The sequence below is a fragment of the Sarcophilus harrisii genome, chromosome 4 (genome assembly GCF_902635505.1).
Source record: "Sarcophilus harrisii chromosome 4, mSarHar1.11, whole genome shotgun sequence".
Classification (NCBI taxonomy): domain Eukaryota; kingdom Metazoa; phylum Chordata; class Mammalia; order Dasyuromorphia; family Dasyuridae; genus Sarcophilus; species Sarcophilus harrisii.
The window spans coordinates 324,022,779-324,043,179 of record NC_045429.1 but is presented as its reverse complement, the minus strand read 5'-3'; the positions used below and the strand labels follow the sequence as shown (position 1 = coordinate 324,043,179).

General features: G+C 31.9%; 1 protein-coding gene across 10 annotated transcripts in view; it reads left to right on the top strand.

Annotated features, from left to right (window-relative positions):
* The window catches only part of TANC2 (tetratricopeptide repeat, ankyrin repeat and coiled-coil containing 2), a 535,383-nt gene that overhangs the window by 272,018 nt on the left and 242,964 nt on the right, over window positions 1-20,401 (top strand). For 8 of the 10 annotated variants that reach the window (XM_031965901.1, XM_031965907.1, XM_031965905.1 and 5 more), the window contains one exon: window positions 14,314-14,424. The exons of the other annotated variants lie outside the window; for them this stretch is intronic. In XM_031965901.1, coding sequence (XP_031821761.1) covers window positions 14,314-14,424 — 111 coding nt within the window. The remainder of the gene's footprint in view (window positions 1-14,313; window positions 14,425-20,401) is intronic. 10 annotated transcript variants of the gene reach the window in all.

Below are 20,401 nucleotides of genomic sequence, written 5' to 3'. Positions count from 1 at the left end.
TATAATTTCTTTATAGATAGCATGACTTAGTGGATAGAGACCAGGAAGAAATGGGGACAATTGGACCTTTGACACCAATTGGCCATGTGACCCTGAGGCATTTTTAATTAACCCTTTATTGCCCTAATTATAAGTTTTTTCTCCCAAAGAAATATATATGTATCTCACAGTATACATGAGACTAATTTCCCACCTGTATTAATTGAGTGAAATTTCATACCAAGAAGTTTCTTACATTGCTAAAACCATGTTTCCTCTCAACCAAAGTTTTTTACTGATTTGTGTTCATGTTGTTGTTTCCTTGAAGATTGAGGATTGGAATGTTTTCATTTTTGTCTTTGTATTACAAGAGCCAAATGCTTGGCACATAGTAGGTGCTTAATAAGTGAATGAATTAGTAAAAGATTCATCACAAGAGTAAACACAAAGTTATAGGATAAAGTTCTATTGTTCAAAAAAAATTTTAATTAGGAATAATATTAACAAAAGTATAAACATATTATTTTAAGCTAATATTCAGTATAAAGTAAAATTTTCCTCTTACTGGAAAAAATATATAGCATTGTGGATTTACTCTCTTGGACCCAAGAAATCTCAAAGCAATTAAAGCAATCCTTAAAAAGGAGCAATTAACCCAGAATAATAAGGTTATTGGGTAGGTCAAGCAGGTAATTTGGCATTTTATAGCAACACAAACACTTTTGGTAAGGAAAAAGTCCTAGTAACTCTCTCCTGTATGGAAGGACATTAGAGACTCTTTAGTTCAACTCTCTAATTATATATGAGAGAGGTTAAGTGACTATCCAGTCAGCCTGTGAAACATTAAGTGCCTACTATGTGACAGGTACTTTGCCAAGCATTAGGGAAACAAGAAGGGCAAAAGATTATCCCTATACTCAAGGAACTCAACACTCTCACTGGGGAGATAATGTTAAAAGAAAAAACACCATTATGTACAAAGAAATCGTGTGCAGGAAAAATAGAGAGGAGGCACAAGATTTAAAGTACATTAGGAAAAACCTCTTGTAGAAGGTAGGATTTTAGCTGGGACTTGAAGGAAGCCAGGAGGCAGAGTTGCAAAGAACATTTCATACATGGGGGACAGCCAGAAATAATTCCTGGGAGCCAAAAGTAAGATGTCTTTTTCCCGAAAACTATGAGGACTATATCAGTGTATCAAAGACTAAATTGTATATGGGTGTGTTGTGAAGTAAGAAATATAGGGCATAAGAAAATTGGAAAAGTGAATAGATTTTAAATTTTGAATGCCAAATAGAGGATTTTGTATTTGATCCTGAAGGTGATAGAGAGCCACTGGGGTTTATTGGGTAGAAAAATGATACAATTGGACAAGTACTTTCAGAAAATCACTTTGGTAGTTAAATGAAGGATAAACTTGACTGTGGAGAAATTTAAGACCAGTAAATCCATTAGTAACTTTTTGTAGTAATCCAGACATGAGGTGATTGAGAGCTATACCAAGTTGTAGCAGTGGCAAAGGAGAGAAGAGGCATATTGAAGAGATGTTGCAAAGGTGAAACTGACAGGCTTGGATATGGAGTGGATTAAGAATTGGTGAGTACAGTTTGGACTAGAAGAATGACATTACCCTCTACAGTAATAGGGAAAATAAGAGGTAGGGAATTTTGTTTTTGGGGGTGGTGGTGGTATTATTCAATAAAGATGTGTTGAATTGAAACACATCATGCTGATATTGTCTTATTGTAACATCATAGAGAAAGGAAAATATTGATGATCTTGAAGTAAAACACTCTTAAAATACATGAAATAGAGGATGCAGTTATTGTAGGATTCTTGTTCTAGTTAAAGATTTCTCAATTCACTATTATTTATTGCATATCTGATGATATTAAAGGCACTCAGCATAGAAAATATAAGATATATTATATATTATTCAGTAGAAAATTTTATTTAGAAATAATATATATTAGTCATTATATTGATCCAAAACAATTCAATTCAACAATATTAAAATTCATAAGAACACTTGTGAAGCAGTATTCTATGATGCCAGTAAGTATATGATCGATCAATTCCCTCATTCAGGGCAATTCAGTTCAACAAATATTTACGAAGTGTCTACTGTGCATAATGTGCTTTTAAAAAAACTTTTATTTTAATGGTATATTATTTTTCTAATTACAAGTAAACATGGTTTTCAACATTCATTTTTATAAGATTCTGAGTTTCAATTTTTTTTCTTCCCCTTCCCATTTCTTTCTCCTTCCCAAGACAACAAACAAACTGACTTAAGTTATACATGTACAATCCATTTTAAACATTTCCATATGAGTTACACAGGGAAAGAAAAATCAGAACAGAAGGGGAAAATCACAAGGGAAAAACCAACAACAAAAAGATGAATATAGCATCTTTCAAGCCGTGTTTAGTCTCTATAGTTCTTTCTTGGGACAGCATTTTCCTTCCTATTGGAATGGTTTGGATCACTGTATGCGGAGAAGAACTTCGTCATCATGCAATCTTACTGGTACTGTGTACAATGTTTTCTTGGTTCTGCTCACTTCAGTCAGCATCAGTTTATGTAAGTCATTGCAGGCTTTTCTGAAATCAGCTTGTTGATCATTTCTTATAGAACAGTAGTTATTCCATTACATTCATATATCATATCTTATTCAGTTATTCCTCAATTGATGGACTTCCCCTCAGTTTCCAATTCCTTACCATCACAGAAAGAGCTACTACAAACATTTTTGCACATGTGGGGTCTTTTATCTTTTTTATGATCTCCCAGTAATGGCATTGCTGTATCAAAGGGTATGCCTTTGGGCATAGTTTCAAATTTCTCTCCAGAATGGCTGGATCAGTTCACATGTCCAACAATGCATAATATACTTTTTTATGTTGTGGGTCTAGTAAAATTTAAAAATGGCCTCCAGAGAATTTATGACAGTAGAGAAGGGAAAGAATAAGATATATTCAAATAATTATTATAAAGTGTAGAATGTTTTAAGTGTGATGAAATATATAGAATGCTTTATCATTTTTCTTAGAGGGGAGAAATACAGTGCCTTGCATGTAGTAAGGCATTACTAAATGTTTCTTGACTTTAATGAGATTTAATTCCTTCCTATTGAGAGGAAAAATAAGGTTTTGGGTTACTTTGAGACCCATATTTTGGCGATGTTAACATATTGAGGACTGTGTAATATTCTTTCAGAGTGAGAATTCTGTCATAAGAAAATGTATTTGTATTGTTGGATATCCATTGTACATAGGGTAAAGTTTACTTTGATTAAGAATGTGGTTAAACTGCTTGAAAAGATCCTCTACATACACATACTCTATCATCTAGTGACAGTAGCCTCCTTGAGATTCCTTGAACAAGAAACCATATCACTTATCTTTGGACGTTTTCCCTGTCTGTCCTACATGATAAGAATCACCATCCTCATCACTGCCTCCTGGTTTCCCTTGCTTCCTTCAGTCCTAGCTGAAGTCTCATCTTATTTGAAAAGCCTTTCTAAATCCATTTTAATTCTATCTTGTATTTGTACATAGTTTTTGCATGTTGTCTCTAATGTTAGACTGTGAGCTTTTTAATGTCAGGGATTGTCTCTTGCTTATTAAAATGTTGTAGTTCTGCTAACTTCCCACAGCATCAGTTCATGTAATTCTTTGCAGGTTTTTCTGAAATCTATCTGCTTGTTATTTCTTATATCACAGTATTCCATTACATTCATATACCACAATTTGTTCAGACATTCCCTACTTGAAATCCCCCTTAATTTCAAATTCTTGGCTACAATAAAAGAAACTGCTATAAATGTCTTTTTTATGATCTCGCTGAGATATAGACCTAGTAGTGGTATTGCTGAATCAAAATATATGCACAGTTTTATAGCCCTTTGGGCATTATTACATAGTTCTCCAAAATGTTTGGATCAGTTCACAGCTCTACCAACAATGCATTAGTGTTCTAATTTTCCCACATCTTCTGCAACATTTATCATTTTTCTTTTTTTGTCATATATCAGTCTTACACATGTAAAGTGGTACTCAGAGTTTCTTGATTTGAATTTCTCTAATCATTAGTGATTTAGAATATTTTTTCATATGGATATAGTTAGCTTTAATTTCTTCATCTGAAAACTGCCTGTTCATATCCTTTGACTATCAATTGGGAAATGATTTGAATTCTTATAAGTTTGACTCAGTGTTCTATGTATTTGAGAAGTAAGGCCTTAATTAGAAAAACTGGTTATAAAAATTGTTTCTCACATCATCTGTTTCCAGAAGAGAACTATCAAGATTGAATGTAAATCAACACATGCTGTGTTCACTTCTTTTTTTTTGTTTGTTTGTTTTGTTTTGTTTTGTTTTTCTCTCATGGTTTTTCCATTTGTTCAAATTTTTCTCTCCCAATGTGATTCATAAAGAAATGTGTATTTTTAAAAGTTAATATACACGTTTAACCAGGAAAAATAAAATGATTAATAAAACAAAAAAACATGTTTTCCAGCTTTCTCATCTTGTTTGCATTGGCTTTGTTTCTACAAAATCTTATTTAATTTAATCATCTATTTTGCATTTCATAATGTGTTCTATCTTGTTTTGTCACAAATTCTACTCTTCTTCATAGATCTGTCAGGTAAATCATTCCTTGCTCTCATAATTTGCTTATGGTATCACTCTTTATGTCTAATCATGTACACATTTCCACCTTATCGTGGTATACAGTGTGAGATGCTGGTTTGTCCCTACTTTCTTCCATACTGTTTTCCAGTTTTCCCAGACATTTCTTGTCAAATAGTGAGTTTTTATCTCAGAAGCTGGAGTCTTTGTGTTTATCCAACAGTACATTACTAGAGGCAATTACTACCATGTCTTGTGTACCTAACCTATTCCACAGATTTACCAGTATATTTCTTAGCAAGTATCAAATAGTTTTGACAGTTGCAATTTTAAAATATAGCTTTAAATCTGATATGACTGGGCCACCTTCCTTCTCATTTTCCCCTATTAATTCCGTTGATATTCTTGACCTTTTGTTCTCTTAGATGAATTTTGTTGTAATTTTTTTCTTGCTCTATAATAATTTTTTGGTAATTTGATTGGCAATAATTTAGGTAGAATTGTCATTTTTATCATATTAACTTGGTCTGTCCATGAGAAATTGCTATTTCTTCCAATTATTTACTTGTGTAAAAACTTTTTGTGTGTGATAAGTGTTTTGTAATTATTTTTATATAGTTTCTGGGTTTGTCTTGGCAGGAAGATTCCCAAATATTTTATATTGTCTATAGTGATTTTAAATGGAATTTCTCTTGTTATTGGGCTGCCTTGGTAATATTTAGAAATGCTGATGATTTATGTGGGTTTATTTTATATCTTGAAACTTTGCTAAAGTTGTTATTGTATGTTCTTTTTAGATGATTCTCTAAGTATACAATCATATTATCTACAAAGATAGTTTTGTTTCTTCATTGCCTATTCTCATTTCTTCAATTTATTGTTCTTCTCTTATTGTTAAAGCTAACATTTCTAGTATAATATTAAACAATGGTAATGAACCTATTTGTTTCATCCCTGTTTCATCATAAGCATCTAGCTTATCCTCATTAAATATAATGCTTGCTGTAGGTTTTATATGGATACTGCTTATCATTTTAAGGAAAAATTCATTTATTCTTATTTTTCTAAAGTTCATAATAGATATGAGCACTGTATTTGTCAAAAGCCTTTTCTGCATCTCTTGAGATAATCATGTAATTTCTGTTTTGTTACTGATATGGTCAGTTGTGCTGATAGTTTTCCTTATATCGAACCATTCCTGCATTCCTGATATAAATCCTTCCTGGTCATAGTGCATTATCCTCCTTACAATTGCTGTAATCTAAGATTTGGCATCAATATTCATTGTAGAAATTGGTCTATAATTGCCCTTCTCAGTTTTCGCTCTTCCTGGTTTAGGTAACAGTACCATATTTGTGTCATAAGAGAAATTTGGTGTAGGACTCCTTCACCTATTTTTCCAAATAGTTTATATAGTATTAGAATTAATTGTTCTTCAAATTTTTGGTAAAATTCACTTGTAAAGTCTATGTGGCCCTGGAGATTTTTTTTAAGGAGATAATTGATGGCTTGTTCAATTTATTTTCCTAAAATGGAATTATTTAAATATTTTATTTCTTGTCTTAATTTGGGCACTTTACGTTTTTATAAAATGTGGTGTTCTTCTTTTTTTTTTAATTTAATGGTTTTCTGGGAGCAGGTTTCTGGGGGAGGTTTTCTGGAGGCAGTCTTAGTTTCAGTTCAGAGTAATAATCACCTCAAATACAGCCAGCTGATAAAATCCAAACGTTTATTCTCTCCTTCCAAGTCTTGTCTCTTTCCTTGGGCCTGTTTAGCTTTCCTGACTCCTGGCAATCTTCCGGACTGACTGAACCTCTAAGAGCTTCTTATATTTGATCTCTTAAAGGTGTGAACACAAAGGTTGACTCCTCCTCTGAGAGAGTGGGATTGTGGGTTCTGACTTGTGCATCTCCCGAACTTGTGAACTCCAATGTGTGACCTAATGTGTGAACTCTCAAAAGTGTGAGCTCTAATGTGTGAATTCTTAAAGGTGCAAACCCAAGCACACAAGCATTGCTTCAATCAATTCCATTGAGTTATCACCATGTTTCAAGTTCTGGCTCATAACAATAAATATTTATCCATTTCACCTATATTGTTACATTTATTAGCATGGAATTAGGCAAAATAGCTCCTACTTTATTCTTTAATTTCCTCCTCCTTAATGGCAAATTCACCCTTTTCATTTAGTTTTCTTACTTTCAATTCAATTTATCTATCTTTTGATTTTTCAGAATTTCTCATTTGATATTTACTTGGGGATTTTTAATTTATTCTTTTTAAAATTTTTAAAATTTAGAACTATTCCTCAAAATTCAATAAATTTATAAATGATTTCAAACCTCAAAAGCCTTCTTGGAAGAGCTCAAAAAGGATTGTAAAAATCAAATAAGAGGAGTAAAAGAAAGACTTGGAAAAGTTATAAATAAAAGTTGTGCAAAAGAGAGTCAATAACATAGAAAAGAAGGTGAAGAAAATAATTCCTTAAAAAATACAATTGGTCAAATGGAAAATGAGGTACAAAAGCTAACTGAAGAAGTATTTCCTTAAAAATTAGAATTAGGCAAATGGGAGCTAATGTCTCCATGAGACATCAATAATCAAACAAAATGAAAAGAATTTTAAAAAGAGAAGAAAATGTAAAATACCTTATTGGAAAAACAACTGACCTAAAAAAGAGATCTAGGAGGAGAGATAATGTAAGAATCATCTTGATCAAAAAAAAAAAAACCTGATAACAAAAAAAAAAAAAAAAAAAAAAAAAAAGAGCCTGATCAGCATTTTTCAAGAAATTGTCCAGGAAAACTGCCTTGTTCATTGAAAGAATCTGTTGATCATCTTTTGAAAGAAATCTCTAAACGAAAACACCAAAGAATATTATAACCAAATTCCAGAATTACGAGCTCAAGGAGAAAATACTGCAACCAGTCAAATAGAACAATTCAAATATCCAGGAGCCACAGTCAGAATTATACAGGATTTAGCACTTTCTACAGTAAGGATAGGGAACCTGGATTATGATATTCCAGAAGGCATAGAAGCATGTATTATAACCAAGATTCAACTGCCTAGCAAAATTAAGCATAATTACTTTAGTATATGGGGGTTCTTTTCCTCTTTTAAAAAATCATTTTACAGGTATAGGCATAATAGTGATAGAACTAAGTCAAAAGACATAATTTATTGAAATTTGAGGAATAGTTCTTAATTTTAAAAATTGTCTCAGAGAAAAACTGGTTAGAGAGTTCAGGCAACTTCCTGGCTTCTCTTCATCAACCTCCTTAGTTATTTTAAATGGAATTTCTATGTCTCTTTCTTATTGTAAGAGGTTGTTGGTAACAAATTGAAATGTTTATGATTTTTGTGGATTTATTTTATGTCTTGAAATTTTTGTTAAAATCATTGTTTCGGGTTTTGTTGTTGTTGACTATCTAGGATTTTCTAAGTAAATCATATTATTTGCAGAAAGCGTTAACTTTGCTTTTTCTTGCCTATGCTTATTTTTCTGGCCCCATTTGCTTAGTTAGGATTTCTAGAAACAAATGTAGGGATGATAATGGACATTCTTGCTTTACCTTGATATGGTTGGCTATTGGTTTTAGATAGGTGCTACTTATTAAGGAAAAGTCTATTTATTCATATGTTTTTAATAAAAATAGAAATTACTTTTTGTTAAAAAGCCTTTTCCTTCATTGATTACTATAATTGTCATTTTTGTTGTCCTTTTTATTGATACTATATGTTATGCTAATTGTTTTCCTTAACCAATGGTGTCTTACTAATAGAAATCTAACATGTAAGACTGTTAAGGTCTAAATGTGGTGATTCTATTGTCATTGACAGTAAAAATAATTTATTATAGTAATCATTACAAGATTATTTTTATTGTATATATTATCTTTTTTTTCTTTTTTTTAAATTTTATTATAGTAACTTTTTATTGACAGAATCCATGCCAGGGTAATTTTTTTTTACAACATTATCCCTTGCACTCACTTTTGTTCCGATTTTTCCCTCCCACCCTCCACCCTTCCCCTAGATGGCAAACAGTCCTATATATGTTGAATATGTCCTACTATATCCTAGATACAATGTATGTGTGCAGATCCAAACAGTTTTCTTGTTGCACAGGGAGAATTGGATTCAGAAGGTAGAAATAACCCGGGAAGAAAAACAAAAGCAAACAGTTTACATTCATTTCCCAGTGTTTTTTTCTTTGGGTGTAGCTGCTTCTGTCCATCATTGATCAATTGAAACTGAATTAGGTCTCTTTGTCAAAGAAATCCACTTCCATCAGATTACATCTTCATACAGTATTGTTGTTGACGTATATAATGATCTCTTGGTTCTGCTCATTTCACTTAGCATCAGTTCATGTAAGTCTCTCCAAGCCTCTCTGTATTCATCTTGCTGGTCATTTCTTACAGAACAATAATATTCCATAACATTCATATACCACAATTTACCCAACCATTTACCCAACCATTCCCCAATTGATGGACATCCACTCAATTTCCAGCTTCTAGCTACTACAAACAGGGCTGCCACAAACATTTTGGCACATACTGGTCCCTTTCCCTTCTTTAGTATCTCCTTGGGGTATAAGCCCAGTAGAAACACTGCTGGATCAAAGGGTATGCACAGTTTGATAACTTTTTGGGCATAATTCCAGATTGCTCTCCAGAATGGTTGGATTCGTTCACAGCTCCACCAACAATGTATCAGTGTCCCAGTTTTCCCGCATCCCCTCCAACAATCATCATTATTTTTTCCTGTCATCTTAGCCAATCTGACAGGTGTGTAGTGGTATCTTAGAGTTGTCTTAATTTGCATTTCTCTGATTAATAATGACTTGGAGCATCTTTTCATATGACTAGAAATAGTTTCAATTTCTTCATCTGAGAATTGTCTGTTCATATCCTTTGACCATTTATCAATTGCAGAATGGTTTGGTTTCTTATAAATTAGAGTCAGTTCTCTATATATTTTGGAAATGAGGCCTTTATCAGAACCTTTAACTGTGAAGATGTTTTCCCAGTTTGTTGCTTCCCTTCTAATCTTGTTTACATTAGTTTTGTTTGTACAGAAGCTTTTTAATTTGATGTAATCAAAATTTTCTATTTTGTGATCAATAATGGTCTCTAGTTCGTCTTTAGTCACAAATTTCTTCCTCTTCCACAAGTCTGAGAGATAAACTATCCTATGTTCCTCCAATTTGTTTATAATCTCGTTCTTTATGTCTAAATCATGGACCCATTTTGATCTTCTCTTGGTATACGGTGTTAAGTGTGGGTCCATGCCTAATTTCTGCCATACTAATTTCCAGTTATCCCAGCAGTTTTTGTCAAATAATGAATTCTTATCCCAAAAGTGAGGATCTTTGGGTTTGTCAAACACTAAATTGCTATAGTTGACTATTCTGTCTTGTGAACCTAACCTGTTCCACTGATCAACTAATCTATTTCTTAGCCAATACCAAATGGTTTTGGTGACTGCTGCTTTATAATATAGTTTTAGATCAGGTACAGCTAGGCCACCTTCATTTGATTTTTTTTTTTCATTAATTCTTTTGAGATTCTTGACCTTTTATTATTCCATATGAATTTTGTTGTTATTTTTTCTAGATCATTAAAATATTTTCTTGGAAGTCTGATTGGTATAGCACTAAATAAATAGATTAGTTTAGGGAGTATTGTCATCTTTATTATATTTGCTCGACCTATCCAGGAGCACTTGATATTTTTCCAATTGTTTTAAGTCTGACTTTATTTGTGTGGAAAGTTTTTTGTAATTTAGCTCATATAATTCCTGACTTTCCTTTGGTAGATAGATTCCCAAATATTTTATGCTGTTGACAGTTATTCTGAATGGAATTTTTCTTTGTATCTCTTGCTGTTGGATTTTGTTGGTGATGTATAAAAATGCTGAGGATTTATGGGGATTTATTTTATAACCTGCAACTTTGTTAAAGTTATGGATTATTTCTAATAGCTTTTTTGTAGAATCTCTAGGGTTCTCTAAGTATACCATCATATCATCTGCAAAGAGTGATAGTTTTGTTTCCTCACTGCCTATTCTGATTCCTTTAATCTCTTTCTCGACTCTTATTGCCGAGGCTAGTGTTTCTAATACAATATTGAATAATAATGGTGACAGTGGGCAACCTTGCTTCACTCCAGATTTTACTGGGAAAGATCCCAATTTTTCCCCATTGCATATGATGCTTACTGATGGTTTTAAATATATGCTCCTGACTATTTTAAGAAAAAGTCCATTTATTCCTATACTCTCAAGTGTTTTTATTAGGAATGGATGTTGGACTTTATCAAATGCTTTTTCTGCATCCATTGAGATGATCATATGGTTTTTGTTAGTTTGCTTATTGATATAGTCAATTATGCTAATAGTTTTCCTAATATTGAACTAGCCCTGCATTCCTGGTATAAATCCTACTTGATCATAATGTATTATCCTGGGGATGATTTTCTGTAATCTTTTTGCTAATATTTTATTTAAGATTTTAGCATCGATATTCATTAGAGTGTATATATTATCTTTATCCCAATTTGGGGAGGTTAATTTTTCATAGTTGAATTGCTTCGGTATCTTACTTTGAAACTAGTTTGAAAAACTCTAATGGTTCACTCTGTTTTATGAGATAACATTGTTTTTAATTACATAATCTTAAGATTTTACAAATTTGTAATTTTACAAATTTGGTTTTGATTGCTATCATTCTCTGCTTGGAAAATTTAAGTCAAATGTTTTCTATGGGATACTTAATGATCTTGATCTTCTTGTAGTAAATAGAGTCATATGGGTTAAACAACTAAATGAAATAATTAAAATCTGTGTTGCTATCACTTCTAGTATCCATTTCCCATTTTTTCATTGTTAACCTCTTTAAACAGTTGAAAATTATTTCAATTATACTCTGTCTCCTCATTATTATGATTTGGTATTGAATTTTTTTTATTGTGTCTCATTTCTGACAAGTTGTAATTTCATTGTATATAGACAGCTGATGGAGGGATTAATTTCTTATTAATTTCAAGGCTTTTCTAGACTACTACAATCTCTTTTCTTCCTTATGATGCTATTTGTTGTTTGTCATTCCATGACCTACCAAATCTTTTCGGAATGTTCAGAATATAACATATGAGATTTCCATGTAGTCTACAAGCCTCTTTAATTTATATTTTTTGAATCATTCTTTTGCAAATATTTTTCACTGTTCTCATTTTTTCTTCCTATCTTTTAGTTAAACAATGTAGTATCAAAGTATGTTATGGGTTTAATTTGAAAGGTTTTATTATATTCTTTGTAGAATTTCCCTGCCTCTTCATATTCAGTGACTGACAAATTAATGTATAAACTACAATAATTTTCATGAGCAATCTATTTGCAAATATCATCAGTATTGCAAATTATCCCATGAAATAGGTTAGTTTTACCTTTGGGTAGATTGTAAAACCAACTCCAACAATGCCTTTCTTTACCTCTCCAAGGATTATTTATATATTTATTATATTGAAAACAACAAATAATACAAACAACTTTAAAAAAAATTGATCCCCCACCATGATTCCAGAGGACTAATGATGAAACGTGCTCCTACCTCCTAATAGAGAGGTAAGGGATAGAATGAAACATATTTTGGACATGTACAGTGCAGAAATTTGTTTTTATTGCAACAGCGGTTTTGTTTTCCCTTTATTCTTAATTAGGGTAAAATGGAAAAGGGATAGAGGAATAAAAGACAGACTTTTGCTGATTGAAGAAATATCTATAATTTGTTTTTAAAGATGCTTCAGTGACTCACTTTTTTATCTAGCTTAAAATACAAATGTTTATGTTTGCCATTTAAAGCCCCTCTCAGTCTAGTTTCATCTTATCTTCCTGGGACTCATTTAACTCCCTCACTTGCTCTGCACTTTGCATTCCAGTCAGACTATGCTATTTGCACAATATCTCCATCTACCTCCTATGTAACTTGGCTTAGATTGTCTTTGGTGGATAGTGTTCTCCCTTGTCATTTCTCCCTTTTAAAACTCTTCTCAAGGCTTAAGTGACACTCCTTTCTAGAGATTTTTCCTGCTTTTACCAGTTGTCGGTGAACAGTTTCTATGTTATAAATTTCACATTTATTTGTATTTATATTCATATATTTGAGAGAGAGAGAGAGAGAGAGAGAGAGAGAGAGAGAGAGAGAGAGAGAATGAATGAATGAATGTGTGTGTGTGTGTGTGTGTGTGTGTGTGTGTGTGTGTGTGTGTGTGTGTGTTTCCCCCAGTAGAACCTTAGGATAGGGACTATCTTATTTATTAATTATATATCCAGCATTTAATATATTGTATGAATCATAATGATAATAATAAATGTATGTTGAATAAATGAATGAGTGACTGAGTGAAGAAAGGCATGTTATCTCTTAAAGGACTGGATTATAGTTAAAATACCAGGATTTAAATTCCAGCCTTGCCACTTATCTCTATGACTTTGGACAAGTCATTTAACTTTTCTGAGCCAATTTCCTTGTCTGTTAAATCGGAATTATAACATTTTACTATCAACTTGTTAATGTCATTGTAAAAATCAAACAAATCATATGAACAAGTAATATAATTTTAAAGTGCTATATAAATGTATATGAGCCACTCTTATTCTAAGATAGTATAAAAAGATTGCATATTTTATGACTTTTGGCGCTCCCACATTTCCTGGGCATATATAGTGAATGGATTAAAATCCAAAATACAAAACAATTTAAAAACTATTTGGACAAATTATTGGTACATGATAGAGTTGAGTGTTTTTTGTTTGCTTTTTTGGAATGGGAGGTAGGATGAGATTTCCTTGTAAAACCTTATTTATTGCAGCACATTTCATACCTTTCCTTAACAAATATCACAAAATCTAACCTATTTATGGATCAAATTTTTAATGTATGTCACAGTTCTATCACAGTTTATGTAAAACTTACATGTTTATATCAGCATATATGGAATCAGACCAAAACCAGTTTTGGTTTCTTACCCTAATTATTGATTCCTCTGTTTTTATTGGACTGATCCATGAAAACTTATTTCCTTGATAAACAAGTCAGATCAGTTTGACAGTTTACATTAAATCCTATTGATAATAGCATAAATTAATAACATTTTAGTGCCTGTTTCTGTCCAAAGCCATTTGATTATATATCCTCCATAAAGAAAATCTTAAAACTCAGTTCTGCTCTTTCCCTCAATTTGTTTGTTTTTAATGGGTAGAATGCAAGTTAAAATGGTTTTATTTGAGAAAGAGTGAAAAAAAATACTTAAGATAATGGGTAGACAATCAAAACACTTCTGATTGTTCTTTTTGAACGCTTAGGAGGAAAAGTTTTCCATTTTCCAATGACTTTTTTTTAACCTAGACCCATCTCCTCTGTGAAGAATTCAGATAATTTTTTTTCTGGCACACACAAAAAAAATAGGGTAACTTGATCTGAGTCTGACAGTGTCGTTCAGTTAAGTGCTTCCATCTGTTGCCTGCTGTTCCCCTTTACTCATGACCCCTCTATGTTTCTCTCTCTTTCTCCCCTTCTCTTTCCCTCTGTGTTTCTTTCTTCTGTTTCTTTCTTTCTTTATATTTTCCTTTCCTTTTTCTTCTTTCTCTTTCTTTCTCTCTCTCTCTCTCTTTCTCTATTTTTCATCTTAGCCCCTCTGAGGAAGGCAAAGTTTGTTGAGAGCCCACGAATCCCAGAATCTGATCTTGGCTCACCAACACTCACTTCCGCACAGAAACTGGACGTTGATGAATACTGCCCTGGTAAGCATGCATGCAAAGTGTCTTCTTTGAAAGAGGGAGGATTGGATCGGGCCAATTCAGCAGAGCGATATTTCACATCCATACCACACATACAAAAATCATTAACTTTCTCCCAATGTGTTATGTATTTTTTCTCTGCTACATTGGAAGACCTCTTTCTCTACTTTTTTTTTTCTTTTACTTCCTTCTTAATCATAAAAATAAATACTGAAAAGTTTTTAAAGGCAGTTTTGAATTCATGTGAATTTTAATCTATAGAACATTTCAGGGATATTTTGATGAGGGAACTTACAAGGGAATTATCTTGTGTGGAAAAGGAAGCACTGAAAGTTGAGAGTATGAATAAAAATTCTTATTTATTTGAAGTAGAAATTTCAAGTGTAGCCCTTCAAATTTGAAACCTACTAGATTTCTGCACAGGTATAGGGAAATTCAGAAATATTACCATTAATAAATTCAATTAGAGCAAAATAGAATGACAATTCTATTCTGTCTGGTTTCTGACTTTTAGAAATAGATCCTCTTATGAATAGTCTTTGAACAGATGTGGGACTGAAATCTTTCATATACAGGAGCCAAACTGTGGTTCAGACTCATTATCAATGCTTAGATTCTTCTGAACTTGGATAAGTTGCCTGGCAACCACTTTTCTACTCTGCAACCAGTATACAGAGCTATGTCAGGGATGTTCCATTCCAGAAAGGATATAGCTTGCTTTTAGGTATTTTGTTTCCCTCTTCAAAATTTCTTTCACTTGTCTTATAGGTTTGTTCATGAGCCACAGTTATGTGTGACCACTGCATTCTTAATTATAAAGGAATCATTTTTAGTAAAACGAACCTTTTAATTTTAGGAAGTATGTGATCTATGGTAAGATCTCAGTGGTTCATTTTGGTTACCAAAATAATGCATCTATGGAGCTAGATAGAAGAGAATAATAAGAAGGAAAAAGGGGTCTAGGTTTGTCATAAGAGAAGAATTTGATCTTTTGTTTGAAAAACCAGTCCACAATTTTTCTTATCTCTTAGGATAAACCCCCTATGCCTCAAGTTTGTATCTTTAAAGGTAATCACTCCTTTTTAAATTAATCACTACATTTTAGAAATTGACTTTCCTATTTCCAAAAGTTTCTGTAGTGTATTGGAGGTGGGAATAAAGACAAAATATTTCATCTTTTGAAATCTTAAAAAGTTCATGCTATTTGAACCAGAGCATTTGCCATTTCTGATCTTAAAGACCCTCAAGTTTGTGGATACTAAAAATAAACCAAAAGAGAAAATAGTAAAAATTCATATTAATTACTAACAGTTCATTAATCACAGCCTTGCTGTATGCCTTCTCTGAATGCCAGGAAAAGCATTAACTTAGAAATTATAGTATAGACAGAGAAAACCTGTTATCATTACTTAGCATTTTTTAAGCAACTACTGTGTATCAGGCATTGTGTTAAGTTCTGGGGATATAAAGTATCCCCAATAACAAAAACTCACAGTCTATTGCGGGAGACATCATCTAGACAATTGTACAAATAAGTTATATGTAAGATAAATTGGGTATACTCTCAAAGGAAACACTAAAATAAGATTAGAAGGAACTGGGGAAAGGCAGTGTCACAAAGAAAGGGGAATGTGCAAAAGAATTTAAAAAGATGTAAATGACAGAACTTGACAACTGATTGGAGAGAGTAATTAGAATAAAAGGTTTAGGCTAGTGCCTGTTTTTTGAGGTTGGGTGACTGGGAGTATGGTGGAATCTTAAAAAGCAGTATTGAAGTTAAGAAGAAGGGAAGAGAAAGATAAAGAGTTCAATTTTAGACATGTTGATTTTTATGTGAAAATATCAATCAGCGAATTAAAATTTTCCACTTTGTGATCTTTGGATCTCCTTAAAATACTCCAAAGTACCACAATTTATTATATGCTAGGAAATGTCAGTGTTGAATTAATATGAAAATCTAATATTATTAAACTCAAATCCACATATTTATTTCTATATGCAATTGGCATTAATTCATCAGTTCATGGCATATTGGATAGAGTGCCAGATATAGAGACAGGAAAGTCCAGTTTCACATCCTTCTTTGATACTTATTAATTTTGTGATTTTTTTTTTAACCTCTCTAAACCTCAAGTTTAGTAAAACTTAGGTAATAATTATAAGTATTGCTACACAAGCTTGTTGTGATATTCACATGAAATAAATGAGGTGCTTTATGAACTTTAAAGAATTATATATAAATATCAGAAATTATTATTTTATTTATGGAAATTTATTTGTGGAATTGAACCAAAATAAATTCAAGTTTCATTTCCTATTATTATCCTCTCTTGTTTGAAACAAATATAAGTGCTCAAAAATATGCATGGTGCTTTATATTTATGGTGAGACTTTAGATTACTTGTTTTGTTTACATTTAATTTTCAAATAAAATCAACAGTAGAATTGCTTTATTTTTGATGAAAATTTTACTTCATATCACATTACACCAGTATTTTTTTAAGTAATGATCAGATTATTATATGACCAGTATCTGTAGTTATATGAAATTGATAGTGAAGGTAAGTGAAGGTTGATGAGCTATCAGCCCCACACATGAGAGCAAAAAACTATAATCTGTCCCACAAATGGAGGCAGACCTACACTAAAAGGTACTAGGATGTTGCTAGCTTTTTCTCAGGTTTTCTAGTTGGAAATGTTGCTATATTCCACATGTATTCATAGGAAATTTCTCCTATCAGAATTAGCTGAGTGGAGTAGATACGACTCTCTTATCTGTGTAACCCAAACCTAACCCCTTTCCTGCCTACGTTGAATTTGAAGGAAGGAAGTCTTTGGATTTAGAGGATGGAAATGTAATGTTTATGTGATTTTCGTGCTTTAAATACCTACATTCATTCTTATGTGTTTACATGAGGCTATGAATGGAAGTAGAGCCAATTATGGATGTAAGTCAAATCTGAGTAAAATCTTAGAATATGAACAATAAGCCAAAATAATTTTTAATATATTTTGAAAATGCTGAGACTCAAAATTTCTAATTCCAATTTGGATGATCATCAGGTCAAACTATTTTTATTGCTAGAAATTCAAGATGAATTGATTTGAATTCTTAAAAACTACTCAGCAAATAGAATATTATATAGGTGAACTACTGGAATTCAGCAGTTATGTGCCTTCTTTGTATAGACATTGTGCAAACAAAGATGAAAAAGACAATATTATCCTTACTCTCAAGGAGCTTGAAGCCTAATAAGATAAATACAGCATATGCCAAAGTGAATTTAATTCAATGTAATGTAAATAGGACAACAAAAACAAGTAGACCAAGTAATTAGTTCATCTGGACAGATAATATCAAAAGCTAGCATTTATGAATCTGAAGTGTCAAAATTGCACATATAAGCAGCTGCTTCCCCCCCCCCAAAAAAAAAACTCCAGTTAGTCCTGAATCAGATTCAAATATAATTAGGAAAAGTTTAGCAAAATAAAAATGCAACAAAAGTAATGTTAATTTGTGGTTTAAATCAATCAGGGATCTGTTTTCATTTGAGTTTGACACCACTGTCTCATTTGATTCTCACAACATTGTGAGTTAGGTGCTTTTGTTTTCCCAATTTTACAGATGAAGTAGCTGAATCTAAGAGAGGTAAAGCAACCTGTGTAGGTTCATACAGGTAATAAGTGTTTGAGTGAAGAAGATTTCATGGAGCAGATTTAGTTAAGAAATTAGTTAATTGATTTTACATATATACTTTTAGGGGTTTGTCTTGGAGAAAAAAAAAATGAAACCTAAAGAAATTAAGTATTCTCTGCTAGCTCATAGCCAAACTTCAGATATGAATCTTTAAGTGCATCTGAGGTTTTTTATAATCTATAAGTGCGTCTATCATCAAGAACCTCTATATGTAATCATCTACAAACAGGTTTTTCCCCCTAGTTCTCCTTAATCCTCATACCTGATGAAGGGAGTATTTTCACTCTATCCTTTGTTTAGCTGTTTTCACAGTTGTTTGAATATGATAAGAGGAGGAGGAAAGGTTAAGTTTTTTTTTCTTTTTTTCCTTTCTTTGAATCCCAAGTATATAATACAATACCTAGAAATAATAGGTATTTAACAAACGCTTGTTGACTTAATTAACATATATCATTATGGTTTATTCTTTCTTCAGACAATCAGATACTTCAAATAATCAGATTTTTTTTGTGGGACCAGGTAGGGAACAATCTATCATTTATTTTTTTGAGAAAGGGATAAATGACAATGTTAGCAAGCTAAGTAAGAAGAAAAGTTATCAGAATATACATTACTCATAATAAAAGTTAGCTCAAATTCTTATACTCTTGAGATTTATAATTTTGTACAATAACTGATGTTCACAATGATGATCCTGAGATAATTTAAGATTCTGACATATCTTTTGTATCGTTACAGAAATATATTTAAATGCTTAGTGTATTTTGTATTAAATGTATTTTATATTCTTATTATAATTGGACTGTGACTTTTAAATTTTTAATTATATCTTTTATTTCTGTATCACCCTATTTTCCAAATTTACCTCCTCTCCCACCCCCACCCAGAGAGCCATTTCTTCTGGCCAAAAATATAAAAGAGAGAACAAAAAAGCAGAAGAATTAACCAATACATCAATCAAATCTGACATATATACAGTATTCCTTTTTCTCTTTGAGCCCCAGGTCCCATACCTTTGCAACGATCGGAAGGAGCTCTATTTTCTTGTCTCTATTTGGAGGTCCATCTTGGTAATTATAGTTGCTGTGTGATCTTTCATTTAACCTAATTATTCCTCAGTTTTCTGGAGGTAGAATTAGATGATTTGTAAGGTTTTTCCAAACCCTAAATTTCTGATTCTGTTTGATATGTGGCATAGGCATAGGTCTTATGTTAAGCATAATTGCAAGAGTATAGTTTCCTTGGAGAAGATTGGACTAGATGATATCTAAGGTCTCTTTCAACTCTGATTCTGATTCCAAAAGTCAGTGCTTTAGACTTACCATATAAAGATTCAGGAGGCAAACTTGGAAGACATTTTTTCTATCATGTTAGGCTACGAAGTACTGGCCAAAACAATCTTCTGAGAGTAAGTTTTACCTGTCTCTAATATTTCTAGAGGACATTAAGATGCTTCTTTTTCTAGTAATTAATTATTTAAAATTCCTTAAAAAACAGCCATGTTCCTAGGACATTCTTTAAGGTAACAGCAACAAAATTAGAATATACTTTAAAGTCAAGAGTGGAAAGCAGTTGAGAGGCAAATAATGTAGCCAAATTCATAATGATTTAGTATTACTTAATCTTTTTATGCAAATTGTTTGGTGGAGCCCATTCTATAATCATTGTGCCTTTCAGATAAAATTTCTACCAATTATACCAAGGTTTTATTTTCTGTATAATACAAGTGACCATAATTTTTAAAAAGCAAATAATATATTGTACACAGTAGAACACATAAAGGAGTGACTAATGTCTTTCTTACTCTTCTCTTTATATTAGTCTAGATAAGATTTTTAAAATACATTTCACTCATTCATTGATACCATTTTACTTCCCAATCCTTTCTATAGCAAGAAAATTATCATAAGCTATCTTTAAGTCTAAAATATCTAGGCATACACATTTGCTTCTTACTATTAATTTTTCCACTTATAATTAGTGTATTACATAGGTGTCTGATACCTGTGAATATTGTTTTAAAAACCTATTTCTTTTCTACTGCTTTCCTTAATTTTCTTTGCATATATATATATGGCAGACACAATAGATAGAAGTAAAAATAAAGTGTACATGAGGCTAGTATTGCAATTCTGATGATATGGATCTAGAGCCAGACATCTCTAGGATAGAGATGTGGGCCTTAGGAAACATTGCTAACCTTAAGGTTAATGGAGATGATGGAATTCCAGCTCAACTATTTACAATTCTAAAAGATGATCCAGTTAAAATACTGTACTTGAT